Here is a 16,022-nt window from a genome sequence, read left to right as displayed (position 1 = left end):
GGAATCAAAATAGACAGGTCACATTAATAAGATATRGACCTGWGTTTTGTTTGACCTTTGACCTTTTGGATTATTCGTATGGGTGAAACTTTTTGTTTTCAAACCTGGAACTCAAACATGTAAATACAATAAATGCAATGTATGTTWTGTTTAGTAAATTGCCATTTAAGTATTCATTGAATAAACTACAGAACTCATGAAATCTATTTAAACCTTTGACATGTTTAAATATATCCTTGAAAATTTAGAAACATCCACATTGGATGTTTCTAAATTGAATTCAGATTTCTTCCCCCCAGAATTCTGAGTTTTGATCTCAGAAAACTAAAGACAAATTTCTGAGGGGAAAAAAAAAGACAAAATCCAGAGGAAAAAGTCAGAATTCTAAGATTTGTCAGAAAAAAAAAATTCTGATATTAAAGTCAGAATTCTGAGAAAAAAGTTAAGACATAAAAAAATATATATATATATATTTTTTTTTACTGAAGTACTCTTCAGTAAAAAAAAGGGGGGACTTTTGCTTTATTAGACGAAAACATTGTGCCTGTCAGTTCAAGCCCAGGGCAGACAGTTCCCCGGCTAGCAGGAAATCCCCTTCCTTGTTCCGCAGGGGAAGCTGCTGATGTATGCTAAAGCGAAGGAGGTGACATGATGCGCTCCGTCCCAGCCGCTGCTGTTACTMTCCTGCTAGCCTGGATTTACCCCAGCTGTGGGCTGTACTTCCACATTGGAGAGACAGAGAAAAAATGCTTCATTGAGGAAATTCCCGACGAGACCATGGTCATCGGTAAGCTAGCAGCTGAGCTGGAGGCCAGCTAGCAGGCGGCGCAAACAGCTGCTCGTTGTAACGAAGATGCAGCATCAGACAAAGCTGGTTGGGCTGATTACGGTGATTCTGATGAAACGATGACATTTCTACTGTCCGTGAAATTTGCATCTCTCTGTGATGTAGCAGCTAACTGCATCACACACAAGTTTCATTCAATATATAGTTGAAACAGACGTTTACGTACACCGAATRAAATGACACAATAAGAAGAAACGACCACCTTTTTTTCCTTACAAAATCAGTTTTGGTCTGATTTAACTTCAGACGGGGAAGAAAAGGAAGGTGAGGTCTTTTTTTTTCTGTCTATGTAAACGTCTGGGTGTTCAACTGTATATTCCACTTTACTCGTTGTTCAGGATCTGATTGAAAGTCTCCTCATTAAGAGAAGGAGATGCAATCTGCTGAAGAGCAGCGACTGAAGGCCAGTTGTTGGGGTTTCACTTTAGTGTGACCTGAAGGAAGCAGCAGAAAGTCACTGTCGCACCATCACTGCCACGGTTMATCCTATCATCCACAACAGAGCTGGACTGGTGACACTTTAACCACAGAGASAGGAGAATCCATAACCAGTGGTCAGAGGAATCCTCTAGATTGTTGGAAGTGGGGYTTTAAGCAGTCATCCATCTTAGCTGACAGACTTTTCTATAGATGCTTGTTGTCTGATCAGCAGCACGTATAATAAAAAGGCTTTAAATGGTTTCGAGCMGTGCCTACTGTAAATTTAAAGAGAATCTGTTGATGGTGCTAAAGGTTAAGGTGATGGCATGGAGGCCTTCCAATCGGAATTAAATGACATGTATGTAGAACGTCTCAGAGTGCAGTCTCGAAGAGTTTCACAGTAAAAAGTAACAAGAAGCAGCAAAAATAAGAGCGGCGTTAAGGTAAAGTGTCACAAATATTTTCAGACTAGATTTTTAATCTGCGGAGCAAAATAAAATAAAATGTATCCAGCTGATTTTTTCATTCCTGCAGCATTGAAAATAAAGGGAAAAAAGATTTTTTTTTTACAAGTACTTTGAGAAAGTTTGAGAGTTTATACTCATAAAAAAACGAGCATAAAAAACCAAATGGAACATTTTTTTATTGTGAAATCGTAAGTTAGCTACACAACACTTGGATCCTTTTTTTTCTTTGCTTGTTAACACTAAATAATTGAGCATTGGCTAACACATCCCAACTACTGATCTTCAAGTTTTAAAAACGTCTACTATTTAATGATAGGAAATATTTTCAAAAAAACTTCAAATACTAGAAATACCATCATGAACTTAAATTGATATTTTTGATGGAACATGGACACTAACTCGTCCCCTTCTGTACGTTCAGAGCAATGCTCAGTTTGTCTTATCCCTGAAGCTCACTCAAGGTCAATAAGAACGTAGTCAGTAATGGGAATCATTCAAATTTATTGATTTAAACCCAGAAATATACCATGTCCAAGTAACAAATTCACGCTACCGTCCCTTTAAGAGCTGTGGGCTGTTCTCTATCTGGCAGGAAAATACCGGACCCAGCTTTGGGACAAACAGGCCGGCTCCTTCCTCCCCTCCACCCCTGGCCTCGGGATGCACGTCGAGATCAAGGATCCAGACACGAAGGTGAGCTCAGAGCCAAGGTGTCGTCATGACACCCAGCATGTCACTCACCACGGCAACCCACAGCTCCTGGTCTTGGTGTGTTCCAGATCATCCTGTCCCGTCAGTACGGCTCCGAGGGCCGCTTCACGTTCACCTCCCACACTCCTGGAGAGCATCAGATCTGCCTGCACTCCAACTCCACCAAGATGGCTCTGTTCGCCGGAGGGAAGCTGGTAGGAACGTCGCCTCAGACAGACATGATGACGGTTTATTGACTGATTGATATTTAATTAAAGAAACAGCTTCCATGTGGATGTTTTGTCTGTTTTTTTTTTTTTGCTTAAAACTGTTAACTTTGAGTTGTATTTCATCAGCAAATTGGAAAAGCATTCAAATTACAACCTTAAACATTAATGTATTTTATTGGGATCTCAAACACAAACTAGTGCATAAATGCAACCTGGAAGAACAATAATGATTTTCAGCGTTTTTAGGAATAAAAACCAGAAGTTGAACCAGTAAGTCAGTACTGGCTGACAGACTGCTTTTTTCTCAGCCTTCTCACACCAATTAGTAACTCCTCTGTCATGTTGCAGCGAGTCCATTTGGAGATTCAGGTCGGAGAACACACCAACAACTACCCTGAAATCGCAGCGAAAGATAAGCTGACCGAGCTGCAGCTGCGAGTGAGACAGCTGCTGGACCAGGTGGAGCAGATCCAGAAGGAGCAAAGCTACCAGAGGGTCAGTTCAGAAAAAACAACAACAAAAAAAAAAACGTTTGAGATGTTTACCAGAACTGCGTAAGCCTTGAGCTCACTGCACTGGTTTGTGTCTGGCAGTACCGGGAGGAGAGGTTCCGCATGACGAGCGAGAGCACCAACCAGCGCGTCCTCTGGTGGTCCATCGCTCAGACCTTCATCCTCATCGTCACCGGGATCTGGCAGATGAGGCACCTGAAAAGCTTCTTTGAAGCCAAGAAACTGGTTTAGAACGTTCCGGGAGACGAGAGAAACACGATGGACTAAAAGGAGGAGCAGACCCGGTCGGCAGCCGTATCCGGTACCAGTTGATCCACACACCAGTCCTGGGAAGCTTTTAGGTTTTACTTTGTAATGTTTTAGGTTTTCTACGGAAGCGCCGCATTCCAGGTACATTTCCACTCATGTTTAGTTTTTTTTTTTTTTTTGTTTTTTTGGACCACACTGGACATTTTTTTGTTCTTTATGTGGGTTTTTACACTAAAGGATTTCTGTGAAAGACAGAGAATGTTAAAACTGTTACATGAAAATAACTTAAGTTTGGTTATTTAGTTTGCTGTGTTACCGTTTCGTAACTGCCTTCAGCTGTGTTCAACCTGATTTCCGACGTGTCCAAATATTATCCTGATACATGAACAGTTGGTTTGCAATTTCAGGACATTTTCATCTCTGTCGTTAATATTTCTTTAAGATAGGAGATGTCAGAGCTTGACCTGTTCAATTTGGTTTCCTGACCTGGAACCTTTTTAAAGCCTGTTTGAGGTAATCAGTCCACCTTAAACATCCTGCTGACATCAGGGGCCATATGAGCTTTCAGAGCACAGAGCTGAGATTGTGGAACCAAAGGGGCGTGGTCTGTAGCGGTTCATGGAGCTGTGTCCCATATAAGACGTGTGGAACCTTTTCCGTATGGTTTGTCGTCATGGAAGCCCTCTGACGGTATGATCAGTACAGGTCATATTGTTTATTGGGTGAAAGGAGCTTAACTGTGTAAAAAATAAATAAATAAAATGATTACATTGGTTTAAAACTAACAAAAAACATGTAACCAATTAAAGTCCTACAAGAAAATTGACTTTAGATTTCGGCTGCAGCCTGTCATTACGTACGACAAAATGTATTTTGATTCCTCTCAATTTTGCTCGAATTTAAACACCAATCAGTCACAACGTTGTGACCAGAAGCTCAAATAATCTGTCCAAAAACAGCTTTTAGCAGTTGAGGTTTTAACTAGGACCATCTGGAGGTTTCCCGGGGTGTTTCATCCTGGAATGTCGGCGACACATTCTTCGTGTCTCTGCAGAGGCCATAAAGGCTGCATGTCCATCTCAAACTTTAGGTGCTTTCAAAAGAAGTGTCGGATGAAGCCATACACCAGAACATGTAGTAACCGATTAAAGGGACAGAATTCTCCAGTGATTGGACTAGACCATATAAGTGTACTTGAATTTTAGAATGTTAGAGCAAGCCCTTCTTTCTCTCTTTTTGTTATTTTTTTATCCTGGATCTCACGCATGATATGAACATTTATCAGTTTGTTGACACATTCGGAGGCAGGAAGTGGTTGATATAGAGATCTAGGTAAAAGTTTTTATAACACTTTCTATTTCTTGATTAAAATTAAATTTAAAAAAAACAACTCATAAAGTAATTGTAGAGTAAACGTTTTAGCCGATGTGTTTCACTCGTACTACAACACACGAGTTCATGATTGTTGGTTTAGGTGTTGAATGTTTTTTTGGTGGTTGTGCAGTTTTGCTTTTTCCTTTTACTAAAAGTATTTTGGGCTTAAACTGTTCAGTCACCATCAGTATTTTTTTTCCCCCACCGGTCCAGGTTTCTCTGCTGTTTTCATCATTCCAGTGGCAGATACGGAGTGGTGTCAACATTTTCTTTCCAGGAAATAATTTTTAAAAAATTATTTATGATATATATATATGTATACATACATACATACATTTTCTTACCCTTTTAACACTATTAAATAAAAAAAGCCAAATCGCTGCTTTAGTTAAACACTCCACTATTCTGCACTGCCTCATCATTATCGTCACATGACCAAACAAATACCACAACATCCCTCCTACCGCTATTTTAAAAAAATTATGGTAAAATAGCCGCTACCCATGTTGACTCTGCCCTGCTCTCAAGTGCTTAGTCAAAGTTTCGGTTCATGGAAGTATGGTGGGGGAAAAAAATGTAAACATTTGGTTTTGCTGGTACTTTATGCTTACAGCTGCACTAAAGTCTTATAAATGTGAAATAGGGAGTGAATCTAAAGGTTTTCCTCCAGGTTGTTTAAGGTTTTAGCTCACAGACTGTTTTCTGCAGGCTGGCTGATAGACTGCTGTTTCATCAGATTTTATTTATTTAGCAGTTACAAAACGCCAGGTTTGCCATTTTGGGAGCCGATTTGTCAATCCAGGGCAAATCGGCTCGAAATATCCAGGAGTTGAAATATCATATGGTAATAACTCATAAAAGAAGACGTCAGTTCTAAAAATTGTTTTTCAATATGTTTAATTTAAATTTGATCTGGATTTCATCCTGAAATGCTTAATAAAGAAACTTTGTCCAAAAGATGTCCATGTCTTACGCTTAATATGCCACTTTTTCCCCCCTGCAAAAGGAATAAATACACAGCAATTAGCTGATATTTTCAACAGTAAAATTTATTGCTTGGCTTTGGCCTCTCCTCAAAAACCAAACCAAACGATGCTGAAATGCCTTATTGACAGTAAGAACATGTCTAATCACAAGTTTACCTCCTATTTTAGAGTTGTGTTTTTTTTTGTTATTCCACTGACACTTTTAAATGAGAACAGGAAAACACTTGCGTTCCTCAGAGGAAACCGCTGGACGTCACAGCTGGCAGCTTTGAAAACCAAACATTTGCATAGATTCACTTTCTCTCACCTGGAATAACACCACTGTACAGACACACACACACACACACACACCGAACAGAAACAAAACCTCCCCTCGGATTTGTCGATATCAAGAATAAAATCTGAGACATTTGGCACATTGTACGAAACCATATCAAATGCACGGTAATTGTTATAAAGGGATAAACAGTTTATTAAATCAAATCTTTGTTTTACAAGGAAAATGGTTCATTGGAGCGAGTGGAACTTTTGACCTCACATTGTTCAGTTGGAAAAATAGAAAACAATGAACCAGCTCAACAATTTCCTATYAGAACGCAAGAGAAACGGATWTCATAAAGCCAATGTCTTTTTAAACTGTGTCAGAGTAATGGAAAYTAAAAGGCTTCCATGTGTGTAAAGTGTGTTAACACCAGTTACATATTTTCCTAAAAACAAACAAAAACWAAGATCAGTACTAAATGTGAGGTTATGTGGACCAGCTGTGAGCAGTCGGTATCCTACCAGTGGTAGATCTAACAATCATGCCAGTTCAGGGAATCCAAGAGAAATTCTCACKTGGGAGTCAAGAATAACTACCATGAAGAGTCAGAACAATTGTGCAACAGTTACTTTTTGATAGCTTGGACAATGAAAGTGTAAGACTTAGAAAGAAAAGACCACAGGCCTTATTCTGGAATGAATAATATGTACAGAATATCTGCTTTTTAAAGAGCCACAACAACTCCTGGTGCATATTTTATAGATCCATATGGGCGTTAATGCTACATATCTCAATGAATAGTGACCCAACTGTGCAACAGTCTCATTAAATATGAGGTGCAAATAAATGTTTAAACAGCATTTAATCAAACAGCTAGAAAATCTCCGATTTGAGAGTTGTGGAAAATTTGAGCCTACTAATTGTTATTGGACTGCTGTCAACTTCACGGAAGATACTGACTGCTGACACCTAAGTCACTGCCRCAAAAAATCTTACTACATCTGAGTTCCTGTTTTTCATTGGCTTGAATTCACTGGTGGTCACTGTTTATCCACACGTTGGAAGTGAGAGCACTCCAAGCTAGAAACAGCTGCTAGACACAACTGGTAGAGATGGAAAAGACATCTTATCTCATTTAGTTCTCAACTGAATGTCAATTTAATGATTAGAAAAATCGAAAAGGGGGAAAAAAGTTTATTTTGTCACTACTTTTTTTTTAATATAACGATGTAAGAAGGCTGCAGTTCTGACTCCAAATGTATGTTAGTTTCCCCCCCACCCCAATGTCCTGGAGGTGATTTTAATAATCTCCTTTTAGTGTTCAGATACGGTGAGATGGTGCATCTTCTTAGCAGCTTCTTCTGACACCGTCTTGGCTGTTTTCTCGGGGCTGGGAGCCGGACTGGGAAGGGGACTGGGATTTGGAGTGGGATTGGGAGTGTTCAGCGCACTGTTGGGGTACTCCCTGTTGCCGAAGATGATGCTGCCGACTCGCACGTTGGTGGCGCCCACTTCGATCTTGAATCCGCAGGAGAGAGTACAAGTCAGACCAAAGAGGAAAGAAATGTCCGTAATTGAAGTGCTGTTCAGAAAGTAACATTGAAATCCCAAAACAGTGTAAAATGGAAGGTGAAGGTAAAAATATTAGCCATCATGCTCCAGTGGTGGGCACACTTCCACTAACGCGCTAACGGCATAGCTAATCTATTCTTTCACCGATTCAGCTAACTTTGAAAATTAGCTTCCCTTAAGCTAAGTTGTAAACTTTCATTTGAATAAAACATCTCGTTTATCAGCTGTTAAGCATTCTTAAAATAGTTAAGTTTGTATTGATGCTCTTATTTTGAAGTGGATGAAGACTGTTTGCACGGCAGTTCTGTTTCCTCTCCTCATCTCACATTTTCTATAACCAGTGCTCGCACTGCTTTGTCATGATAACAAGCACAGATAACTTACCGCATGTTCAAAGTCAGTGGACATGCCCATGCTGAGCTCCACCTCCTCCATGGGCAGCTTCAGGCCCTCACACACCTCCTGCCGCCGACTCAACAGCATCTACAGGATGATTTAGACCCCAACCTTTAATGTACGTAAACATGAAGCCCAAACTTGACTTTTTACTGTTGCAATTAGATAAATAAAAGCAGCATAAAATTCTTCAGGGCAACAGAACYTTCTATCTGTATGTACGGTGATATTTTTTWWAATTATGACTCCCCTCTTTTTCTACCTACAACTAGCTGTGATTAGTCACTTTTTGGGGCGTTTTTTTTATTGCCTAGCCAGAAGAAAAAACAAATCACTTCAACAGAACCTGATTGCATGAAGTAGGGCCTTCATCAACATTAAGACTCAGTGGGAGCTGTTACTGTATGCTCAGATGAAAAAACATGGTGAAGCTTCTCAGCAGTGCCTATCTAAACTACTCCAAGAAAGCCTCCACAAATCATCCAGGAGGTGAAAACTACTTTTGGGTATTTACCAAAATTTGTTTGATGACCTGGAGCATTTAAAGGGCTRTATTATGTATTTTCCAGGCACATGGTACCATTTTATAGCACAATAACGTAACTCTGTTACCTTCAGTTATTATGAAAACGCAATATATATTCAAAATAACTTAAAAGAAACAGGAATTTTCATCACAGCTGTATTTGACCCCATAAAATTGACGTCTGTCTATTTAAGGACATTCCACTTCAGGACATTATCACGTCAATGCTTCTCATTATGCTGTTTACAACCATCCTTAGCAGCATTAGACTAAGAAGCAGTTCGAATAATRAGCTCAGCAGACGTGCAGTTCCATCAAAGTGTGTGCTMATGGCTGTTGCCTCTAGTCTGGAGGAGCGGGGTTGAGGGTAGACCCAAATGGTCTGTAACCCAAAATAACTTTGGAGCCTCCAGAATGAGCTGGGGAGTGTTGCTGGGAACAGGGGTGTCTGGTTTTCCCTCCAGGACCTGTTACCCCTGTGACCAAAATTAGTTTATTGGTTGACCGATGGGCAGACTCTAACAACATCATCTGAAAAGCTAAAGTAGTGGAGTAAAGTGTCTCGCCAAGACTCATAAAATCACTCATAAGATAACATCCTGACATACTCTGAGCTCCCTCAGTTGTATTAACATGTGAAAAATGTCCTCGATTCCTAGAAATGAACTGACTTTCTCTGAAGGTTTGTACCTGAAAGTCAGGGTTGGGCCCCAGTGTGAGGTCGTAGCCGTAGCGACCGATGGTCATGAGTCCTGAGAAATGCAGGGCGGAGCACTGCGACACAATGTGTTTAACCGTGTTGACCGTGTCCTCCGGCGGCAGGCCGTGTTTGCCTGAAACCAAACATGCAGAGCCCTGCATCAGCAAATGCAACCTGGAACTTAATTTCTGTGATCAGCGACACTCACTCTGCTCTCCACTGGTGTTGACCTGCACCATGACCTTTAGCCTCTGGCTGCTCGCTCCTCGGAGACGATGCCACGAGCTGTTGACCTTGTCGGCCAGCTTCGCGGAGTCGATGGTCTCCACGAGGAAAAGGTTAGGGACGCCTGGAGGACAAGAGGACTCGTGACTGTTTGCAAACATGAAGCTAATGGAGGAAAGACTGGCAGAGCTGAAGCCACTCACCCAGCAACTTGTTGACGTTGTTCTTCTGTAGGTGGCCGATAAAATGCCACTTGATTTCTGGGCATGACTCTAAAATCTAGATAAGGAGGAAGAAGGACAGTTGTAAAAGCTAAAAGGTCAAAGTCTGYACTCCATCCTCTAGAACATGTGAACCTACCAGTGGATCTGACGCTTTGTCCACGAGCTCATTAACCTGGAAGGAGAGACGTATAGAGGTCAGTCTCTCTATCCATTCCTTGATGGCCAGCCAGCAGCGTTCCATACTCACATAGTTCTCTCCAAAGTTGCGCTGTCCTTGCCTGTAGGCCTCCACAATCATGTCTGGGGGYTTGGTCTTGCTGACAGCTACAAGGCGGGGCGGCACAGCCGGGAGCGTCTGAGGAAGGACAAACTATCCGTCATCTGAATCGGTGGATGAGCTCAGAGGTCGGTGCAGGTTGTTGCAGTGCCTCCAAAAACCATTCACACATTCAACTCTTTCAGATTCTGTCGCATTGTTTGTTAAAGGAAAGGTAAGAAAAACTATAAAAATCTCTGCTTGCCCTTTGTCGGTTGAACCCATCTAAGGGACAAGATTGGTTGATGCGTACATGCACCKGTGCCACGGGCCTCCGACCACCACCGGCAGGTAAGGCGGGTAAAGTGTCTTGCCCAAGGACACAGCAACAGAGACAGACAGAGCAGGGATTGAACAGGCAACCCCCTCACTGCAGAACAAACACCAACCACCGTTGCCAGCATTGCCCCATAATTTAGGATAATAGTAGTCACCYCCCTGTTGCCAACTAATGCCTTTTCAACACATAGTCAGGTCTTTATAAAAACAAATATCTCCGCCATATTGTTTAAAAAGATTTTATYGTGCATGCAGGATCGGTTTAAGAAAAGTTTTCATTCACGTGAACCTGGACAAATCCATCTCTGAGTGTTGTTTTAAACATACCAAACCCACAGGGGGCAGTGTGGTGCAAAACTAAAACCTGTGACAGCCAATCAGATTGCTTCAAAACAATTATGACTTCCTGTTAGGAGTTAAACATGGCGCTTGCAGGTTTATTTGTGTGGACAGATCTATGGGTTGTTTCAAATAGCGTATTTGAATTTAACGTTAATAAAACACAAGACAATGTCGCAACAAATATGTGGGTATATTGGCAAATTATTTGTCGAAGACTGTATGATCTACACAGCAAACAGTTTTCTCGGATCTCCATTTTGGTCACTATAAATCAATCAATCAAATTTTATTTGTATAGCACATTTCAGCAGCGAGGCATTTCAAAGTGCTTTACATAATTAAAATAAAAACAGCATGTGACATTGAATAAACAGAAAGGGAAAGAGATTTAAAAAGATAAAAACATTAAATCGCTATTAGTGACAATAAATAAGTTTTTGTGTGGATGATATGCTATAATGCATAAAAATGTATTTGTAACATTAAGTGTAGACTAGGCAGATTTTGATGCAATTTAGTGACTTCACACACAAAAAATGGTAAAGGYCAAAAAAAGGAATCAGCAGGTAAGTTTTTGTTTTCAGCCAGAAAGCTGCAATCAGTGTATTCCTAACGGAAAGATTTAGATCAAAGCATATTCATGTGCTGCAATGGTCCAGTCAAAGTCCAGACCCAAGTCCAAATGGAAATATATGGCAAGACTAGAAAAGTGTTCACTGACCAGCTCCATCTAATGTGACTCACATGCTATAAAAACAAAATGGCAAAAGATTCAGTCTGAAGACAAAGAGCAACACTCAGAGACACACTCCCCCAAGAATATGTGTGGTGTGGCTGGAACGGCAATGACTGAATAGAAATGCGTACCACACTTTTCAGATTTATATTTGCTAAAAAGCTTGAAAAACATGATCCTTTTAGTCCACAAGTATGAGCTACTCTGTACTGGTTGAGATGCTGTGAGGGACCAACATCAGGACCAAACCGGCACAGTGTGCTGCATTATAACCAACTCTGACATTACCTTCATTCAAATAACTTTGAGAATCACATTTTGTGTTGGAAAATTAATTTATKTATTTTCTGGTGGACTAGCTGTTAGTTCCAAATGACTTTGGTTGTCATGTCTGATACAACACTGGTCCATCTCTAGAGTTTAGGAGCTTTTTTATACCTTGATGTTTCGAGAAAAAATTCTGAAACAGCCTAATTAGGCCAAATGAAAATTACCGACCGAGATGAATTAAAAAGAAATAATATCAAAAAGGTCTCCCTGATCTGAGACAAACTATCAGAAATTGGGGTCATCCTGGTCAAAGCTGACCACCTGCTGTGATAAAAACACGCTACTCTGATTGGGTCAGCTTAATCCACAAAACGATACCAAGAGATGAACGTGCATCCACAGAATGAAAGGGTCCTCGCATTAACATGCTGTCACTTTAAATCACGAATCGTGTTATGAAAGTGCTGCTACAGGCTCGAGTGTCTTCCATCCAAAGGTTGAGATGTTTGGCAGCCTTGCATAACCTCAGCTCTCCCCACCGCCTCGCTGTTTTCCCGCCTGCAGATAGCGGAGCATCAGAGAGGCGCTATCCGGGCTGCTGTTACCTTGGGCCGCCGCGCCGCCGCCTGCTTCACCCGCTCCAGCACCGACTGGACCGCCTTCCCAACCTCCTCCGACATTGCTACTTTCCACATACCGTCAAAACGGCTACGAAACACTACGTGAAGGAGACGCAACGTCTTTGACGTCAATACGCTTTCAAAGTAAAAGTCTACCTGCAGGACGGAAGCGCAGACAGCGCCCTCTGTTGGTTAACCCTTAGTTTCACTTTTGAGAACATTCAGTAGTATATCTTTTACTGAAACGTGTATTTTGTCAAATGTTTTTGTAATGTATTGGAGCTCAATATATATATATATATATATATATATATATACCCGTGAAACACTTTTGTTGCACTGATAAGAGCAGGTTTGTTTAACTAAAAATTTCAAACCCGTTTTCTAAATCATTCGTCTCCTTTAACTCAGTCCCTTATATCACTAAACCACTGAAATGGGGCATTTGTGTCTATAAGGTTTTGATTTTGTCTTAATATGCCGCTGTGCATTGTTTGTTTAGATGTAATTTTTCAAACATAACTCATGCTACCATATTGATTCTAGAAACATTTTTTCTGATTAAACTGAACAAGCCAGAATCATTTCTATCAAACACCTTACAACAATATTATATATCGTATCATTCCAACTTTCAGATGCTGTAGCTTAGCTATGCTGTTTTACAGCTTGTAGAAGTAGGAAGCAACTGCAGTTCAGGAATTTTGATGAGTACATCTTGTCTGGAGAATTTCCATTCAAGGTCAACATGCCGAAGCTGCTACTTTTGAGAAAAAGTACATCTAAAAAAACAAACAAACAAATAAATCATACAATAACATGCCTAGCTAATATTTACTTTTCAGCCATTTTAACTAAGTGGCTATTATAAAACAATAAATTTCCTTATAATAAAAAGGACAGGCACAAATAAAAATAAAGAAATTGTTATTTATTCCCATTAAATCACAAAATACCAAAATGAAGAGAAATTCGCCATCACTCAACTGCTGAGCCTGTAGAACAAAAATGTAAAAAAGAACAAAAGATAAAACTGTAGCTCATTCTTTCCACCATCCTCCTCTCTTCTCATACTCTCTCTAAAGCCTCCAACATGATGATGCTGTTTCCTCTGATAACCTGCAGCAAAGAAAAAAAAACAAAACACATTAAAATACAAAACATCTAACACTACATTCTTCAAATAGAATTAGATATTGTAATTTAATATAATCAGTAGTTTTAAACATTAATAAGTGACATTAGGATCCCAGAGAACGATGAGAGAATCTGGGTGGTTTCTCTCMGTGTCTGTTATCAGATTAACTCGCCGATTCTCAGCTAATAAACGTTAAAAGCTGAAGCGGGTTCCTGGGCTACGAGGTACTGACCACCATGCCGATGGTGTTCTGCTGTCCGCCCGGACCCATCTCCAGACAGTCGTCCACCACCAGGTTCATGAAGGGGTCGAACCCTCGTAGGATGCCCTGCACATGCCTCCCTCCGTTCAGCTTCACTGCAACACAAACCCAGAACCTCTCAGAAGATTTTTAAACCACATCAGACACCAGAAACAAACAATAAGCTGAATTTATTCCAGTTCAGTTTCCTTTTGTACCGTCAGATTTTTTTAAGTGAGGGTATGAAGAGGCCTAATTATTTCAAATAATTTTGCCATCTAAAAAAAAAGAAAGAAATTACAACCTGACTAGCAAAATTTTTTTGCATAAGTCAGTTTTTCTAAAAGACTGATAAATAAAAATTACCAGTCATGTTCTTGTAAGGTTAAAGTGAAATGTACAGATTCATCAGAAAATATGACTACTGAAAATATCTGAGGTTGGGAGGTTTTTCCACAACAGAAAAGGTGTTTGCTCGTATAAATATGTTGCCTTTTTGACAATGGGAAATGATTTGATACAAGCAGTAGGCTCCAGATATAGCGTTTCATTTCTTTAGATCGAATTTACAAAAAATATGTTGAAGTTAGAACAGTATGACAAAGTAGATGATAAACATTAAGTGAATAAAAAAAAAAGAGAAATGAAATAAAATGTCATCTAAAGCAGCAGATGTTGTCATCTCTAGTTAAAAATATCAAATACTAAGATTTATCAAACAAGGAATTAATTTAATCTACAATTAAACTGAAATTGTTGGGACAAATATTAGAAGGGATTTAAAGGCCGTTACTCAGATTAAGAAAATATAAAAAAGGTTGATGTCAGTGTTTGCCATTTTTTACAATCTGGCATTCCTTAATCAGTTGAACTTTTATTTCACTATTCAAACCATTAAAACACTTTTTTACTATGCTAGTCTGAAAGTGCTGAAACACTTTAAGTCTGATGATGTGGGAAAAAATCCAACAGCTTTCCTCCCCGTTCTTCACATCAAATTGAGTCCATTTTAAAGTACAAATTCAACAGCGCATGGCAGGAATTTATATGGATATAACAGGAGRATGGAAGGAACAGCCGAATGATAGACATGTAGCTGAACAACAGTCAAAAACAAGACCAAAATCCAACTGTTTGTGAAGCTGCTCACCAACCAAGTAGTAGGAACAAAAGCCAAAAATTATAGTATTAAAAACCTCTGGTACTATTGTATGGAGTAGTAGTGGCATAAAGAAGTAATCCTAAACAAGTCAAAGAAATTATGTGTTTAAAAGGCCAATCAAGTACTAAATTGATCAAAACAATTTTATTTATAGAAATTCTGTAACTGAAGTCAAAAATATAAAGCTATACATAAACTGTGGTAGTTCAAAACAATGAAAAAAAAAAAAAAGAAAAAGCTACAAAAATGACAAAAACAATATTTAGGCAGAAGAAATACAGATTTTCTCCATAAAGCTGTGGAAACCATTGGGTAATAAAAATAATCATGTTAGAAGATGGTAAAATACTTAGTGACAGTCACCATTACTGTCGTAACTGGATCGGTACATAAAAATATAAAAACAATGAAGCTTGTCTAACAAACTATAAGTCTTAATATAAACTGGAGATGTGGTGGTTTATTTGGCTGCCTGTCATCTAGTGAAATAATTAGAGGGCAAACCGCTCTAAGTATTTCATTGCTCAAAAGAGTTGATCGAGTAAATGTAGCTAGTTACTAGCCACATCTGCCTCTGGCATGCTACAAGCTAACACTAACACAAGTGAATGTGTCTGTGAATAAAATTTGAATCATACTCACAGGAAAGCTTCTTGTCCATAAACCTAAAATAGAAAGACATTTTCTGTAAATGAAAGTCATATTCAGGACAGTTCCAACAACATTGCTAATGTTAGCCACTGAAAACAATACAGCTGAAATAATACGCTGCTTTCATTTCTACCAAGAACAAAAACAGTCAGATTACCGTTCCCGCTTTGCATTGAACCCAAGTAAACTTACTTCTTCAACTCTGGTGGATGTGCTTTGCTCATTTTGTCTTTAGTTGCAGAAAGCCTATATGCTAGCTGTTCGTTTGACAAAGCCGCGGAAGGAAAGCGTGCGTAGAGTCAGAACGGAAGCTGTGACGTAATTGTGAATTGGGCCTATCAGCGACAGGTGTTATGCCCAGAAAAGCCCCCCTGCCCAAATTTGCATCCCCTGTCGCGGGAGCGCGCATCGCTCTAAGCTCTCGCATATTGACGAGGAAACGGATAAAAATATGACCGAAGAGGAAATTTTTAAGATATTTGTAACATTATCACGTTTCCTAACCATGTAATCCCTAATACGGTGGGTTTTATTTCGCAAATTATTTGAAATAAATACGGTTTTTACACTTTTATTGACACATATGA

At 39.6% G+C, this 16,022-nt stretch overlaps 3 protein-coding genes across 3 annotated transcripts; 1 reads left to right on the top strand and 2 right to left on the bottom strand.

The window, feature by feature from the left end:
* Nucleotides 1-573: 573 nt before the first annotated feature.
* tmed4 (transmembrane p24 trafficking protein 4) lies at nt 574-5,261 on the top strand. The gene is made up of 5 exons (XM_008412878.2): nt 574-787; nt 2,327-2,427; nt 2,514-2,639; nt 3,003-3,149; nt 3,248-5,261. Exons 1-5 carry the CDS (start codon nt 649-651, stop codon nt 3,395-3,397), a joined length of 663 nt encoding a protein of 220 aa, XP_008411100.1. The 5' UTR covers nt 574-648; the 3' UTR covers nt 3,398-5,261.
* A 559-nt stretch (nt 5,262-5,820) lies between these two features.
* Nucleotides 5,821-12,346, bottom strand: plpbp (pyridoxal phosphate binding protein). Its single transcript, XM_008412877.2, has 8 exons — nt 12,229-12,346; nt 9,928-10,035; nt 9,817-9,852; nt 9,660-9,735; nt 9,440-9,580; nt 9,222-9,364; nt 7,994-8,092; nt 5,821-7,555 (listed from the first exon to the last, which is right to left on the bottom strand). Exons 1-8 carry the CDS (start codon nt 12,316-12,318, stop codon nt 7,352-7,354), a joined length of 897 nt encoding a protein of 298 aa, XP_008411099.1. The 5' UTR covers nt 12,319-12,346; the 3' UTR covers nt 5,821-7,351.
* Nucleotides 12,347-13,153: 807 nt separating this feature from the next.
* Nucleotides 13,154-15,749, bottom strand: snrpg (small nuclear ribonucleoprotein polypeptide G). Its single transcript, XM_008412875.1, has 4 exons — nt 15,628-15,749; nt 15,427-15,449; nt 13,614-13,738; nt 13,154-13,362 (listed from the first exon to the last, which is right to left on the bottom strand). Exons 1-4 carry the CDS (start codon nt 15,657-15,659, stop codon nt 13,312-13,314), a joined length of 231 nt encoding a protein of 76 aa, XP_008411097.1. The 5' UTR covers nt 15,660-15,749; the 3' UTR covers nt 13,154-13,311.
* Nucleotides 15,750-16,022: the final 273 nt, after the last annotated feature.

Source organism: Poecilia reticulata, linkage group LG7 (genome assembly GCF_000633615.1).
Source record: "Poecilia reticulata strain Guanapo linkage group LG7, Guppy_female_1.0+MT, whole genome shotgun sequence".
In the NCBI taxonomy this organism is placed as follows: Eukaryota; Metazoa; Chordata; class Actinopteri; order Cyprinodontiformes; family Poeciliidae; genus Poecilia; species Poecilia reticulata.
The sequence above is the reverse complement of the archived record's forward strand: the minus strand, read 5'-3'. Positions and strand labels throughout refer to the sequence as shown.

Excerpts from the sequence above, each read along its gene's own strand:
- snrpg (XM_008412875.1), bottom strand. The coding sequence starts at position 15,659 with ATGAGCAAAGCACATCCACCAGAGTTGAAGAA. Across the intron at positions 15,450-15,627 it reads CATCCACCAGAGTTGAAGAA|GTTTATGGACAAGAAGCTTT; the intron begins GTAAGTTTACTT and ends TTTCTATTTTAG. Across the intron at positions 13,739-15,426 it reads TATGGACAAGAAGCTTTCCT|TGAAGCTGAACGGAGGGAGG; the intron begins GTGAGTATGATT and ends TTTGTGTTGCAG.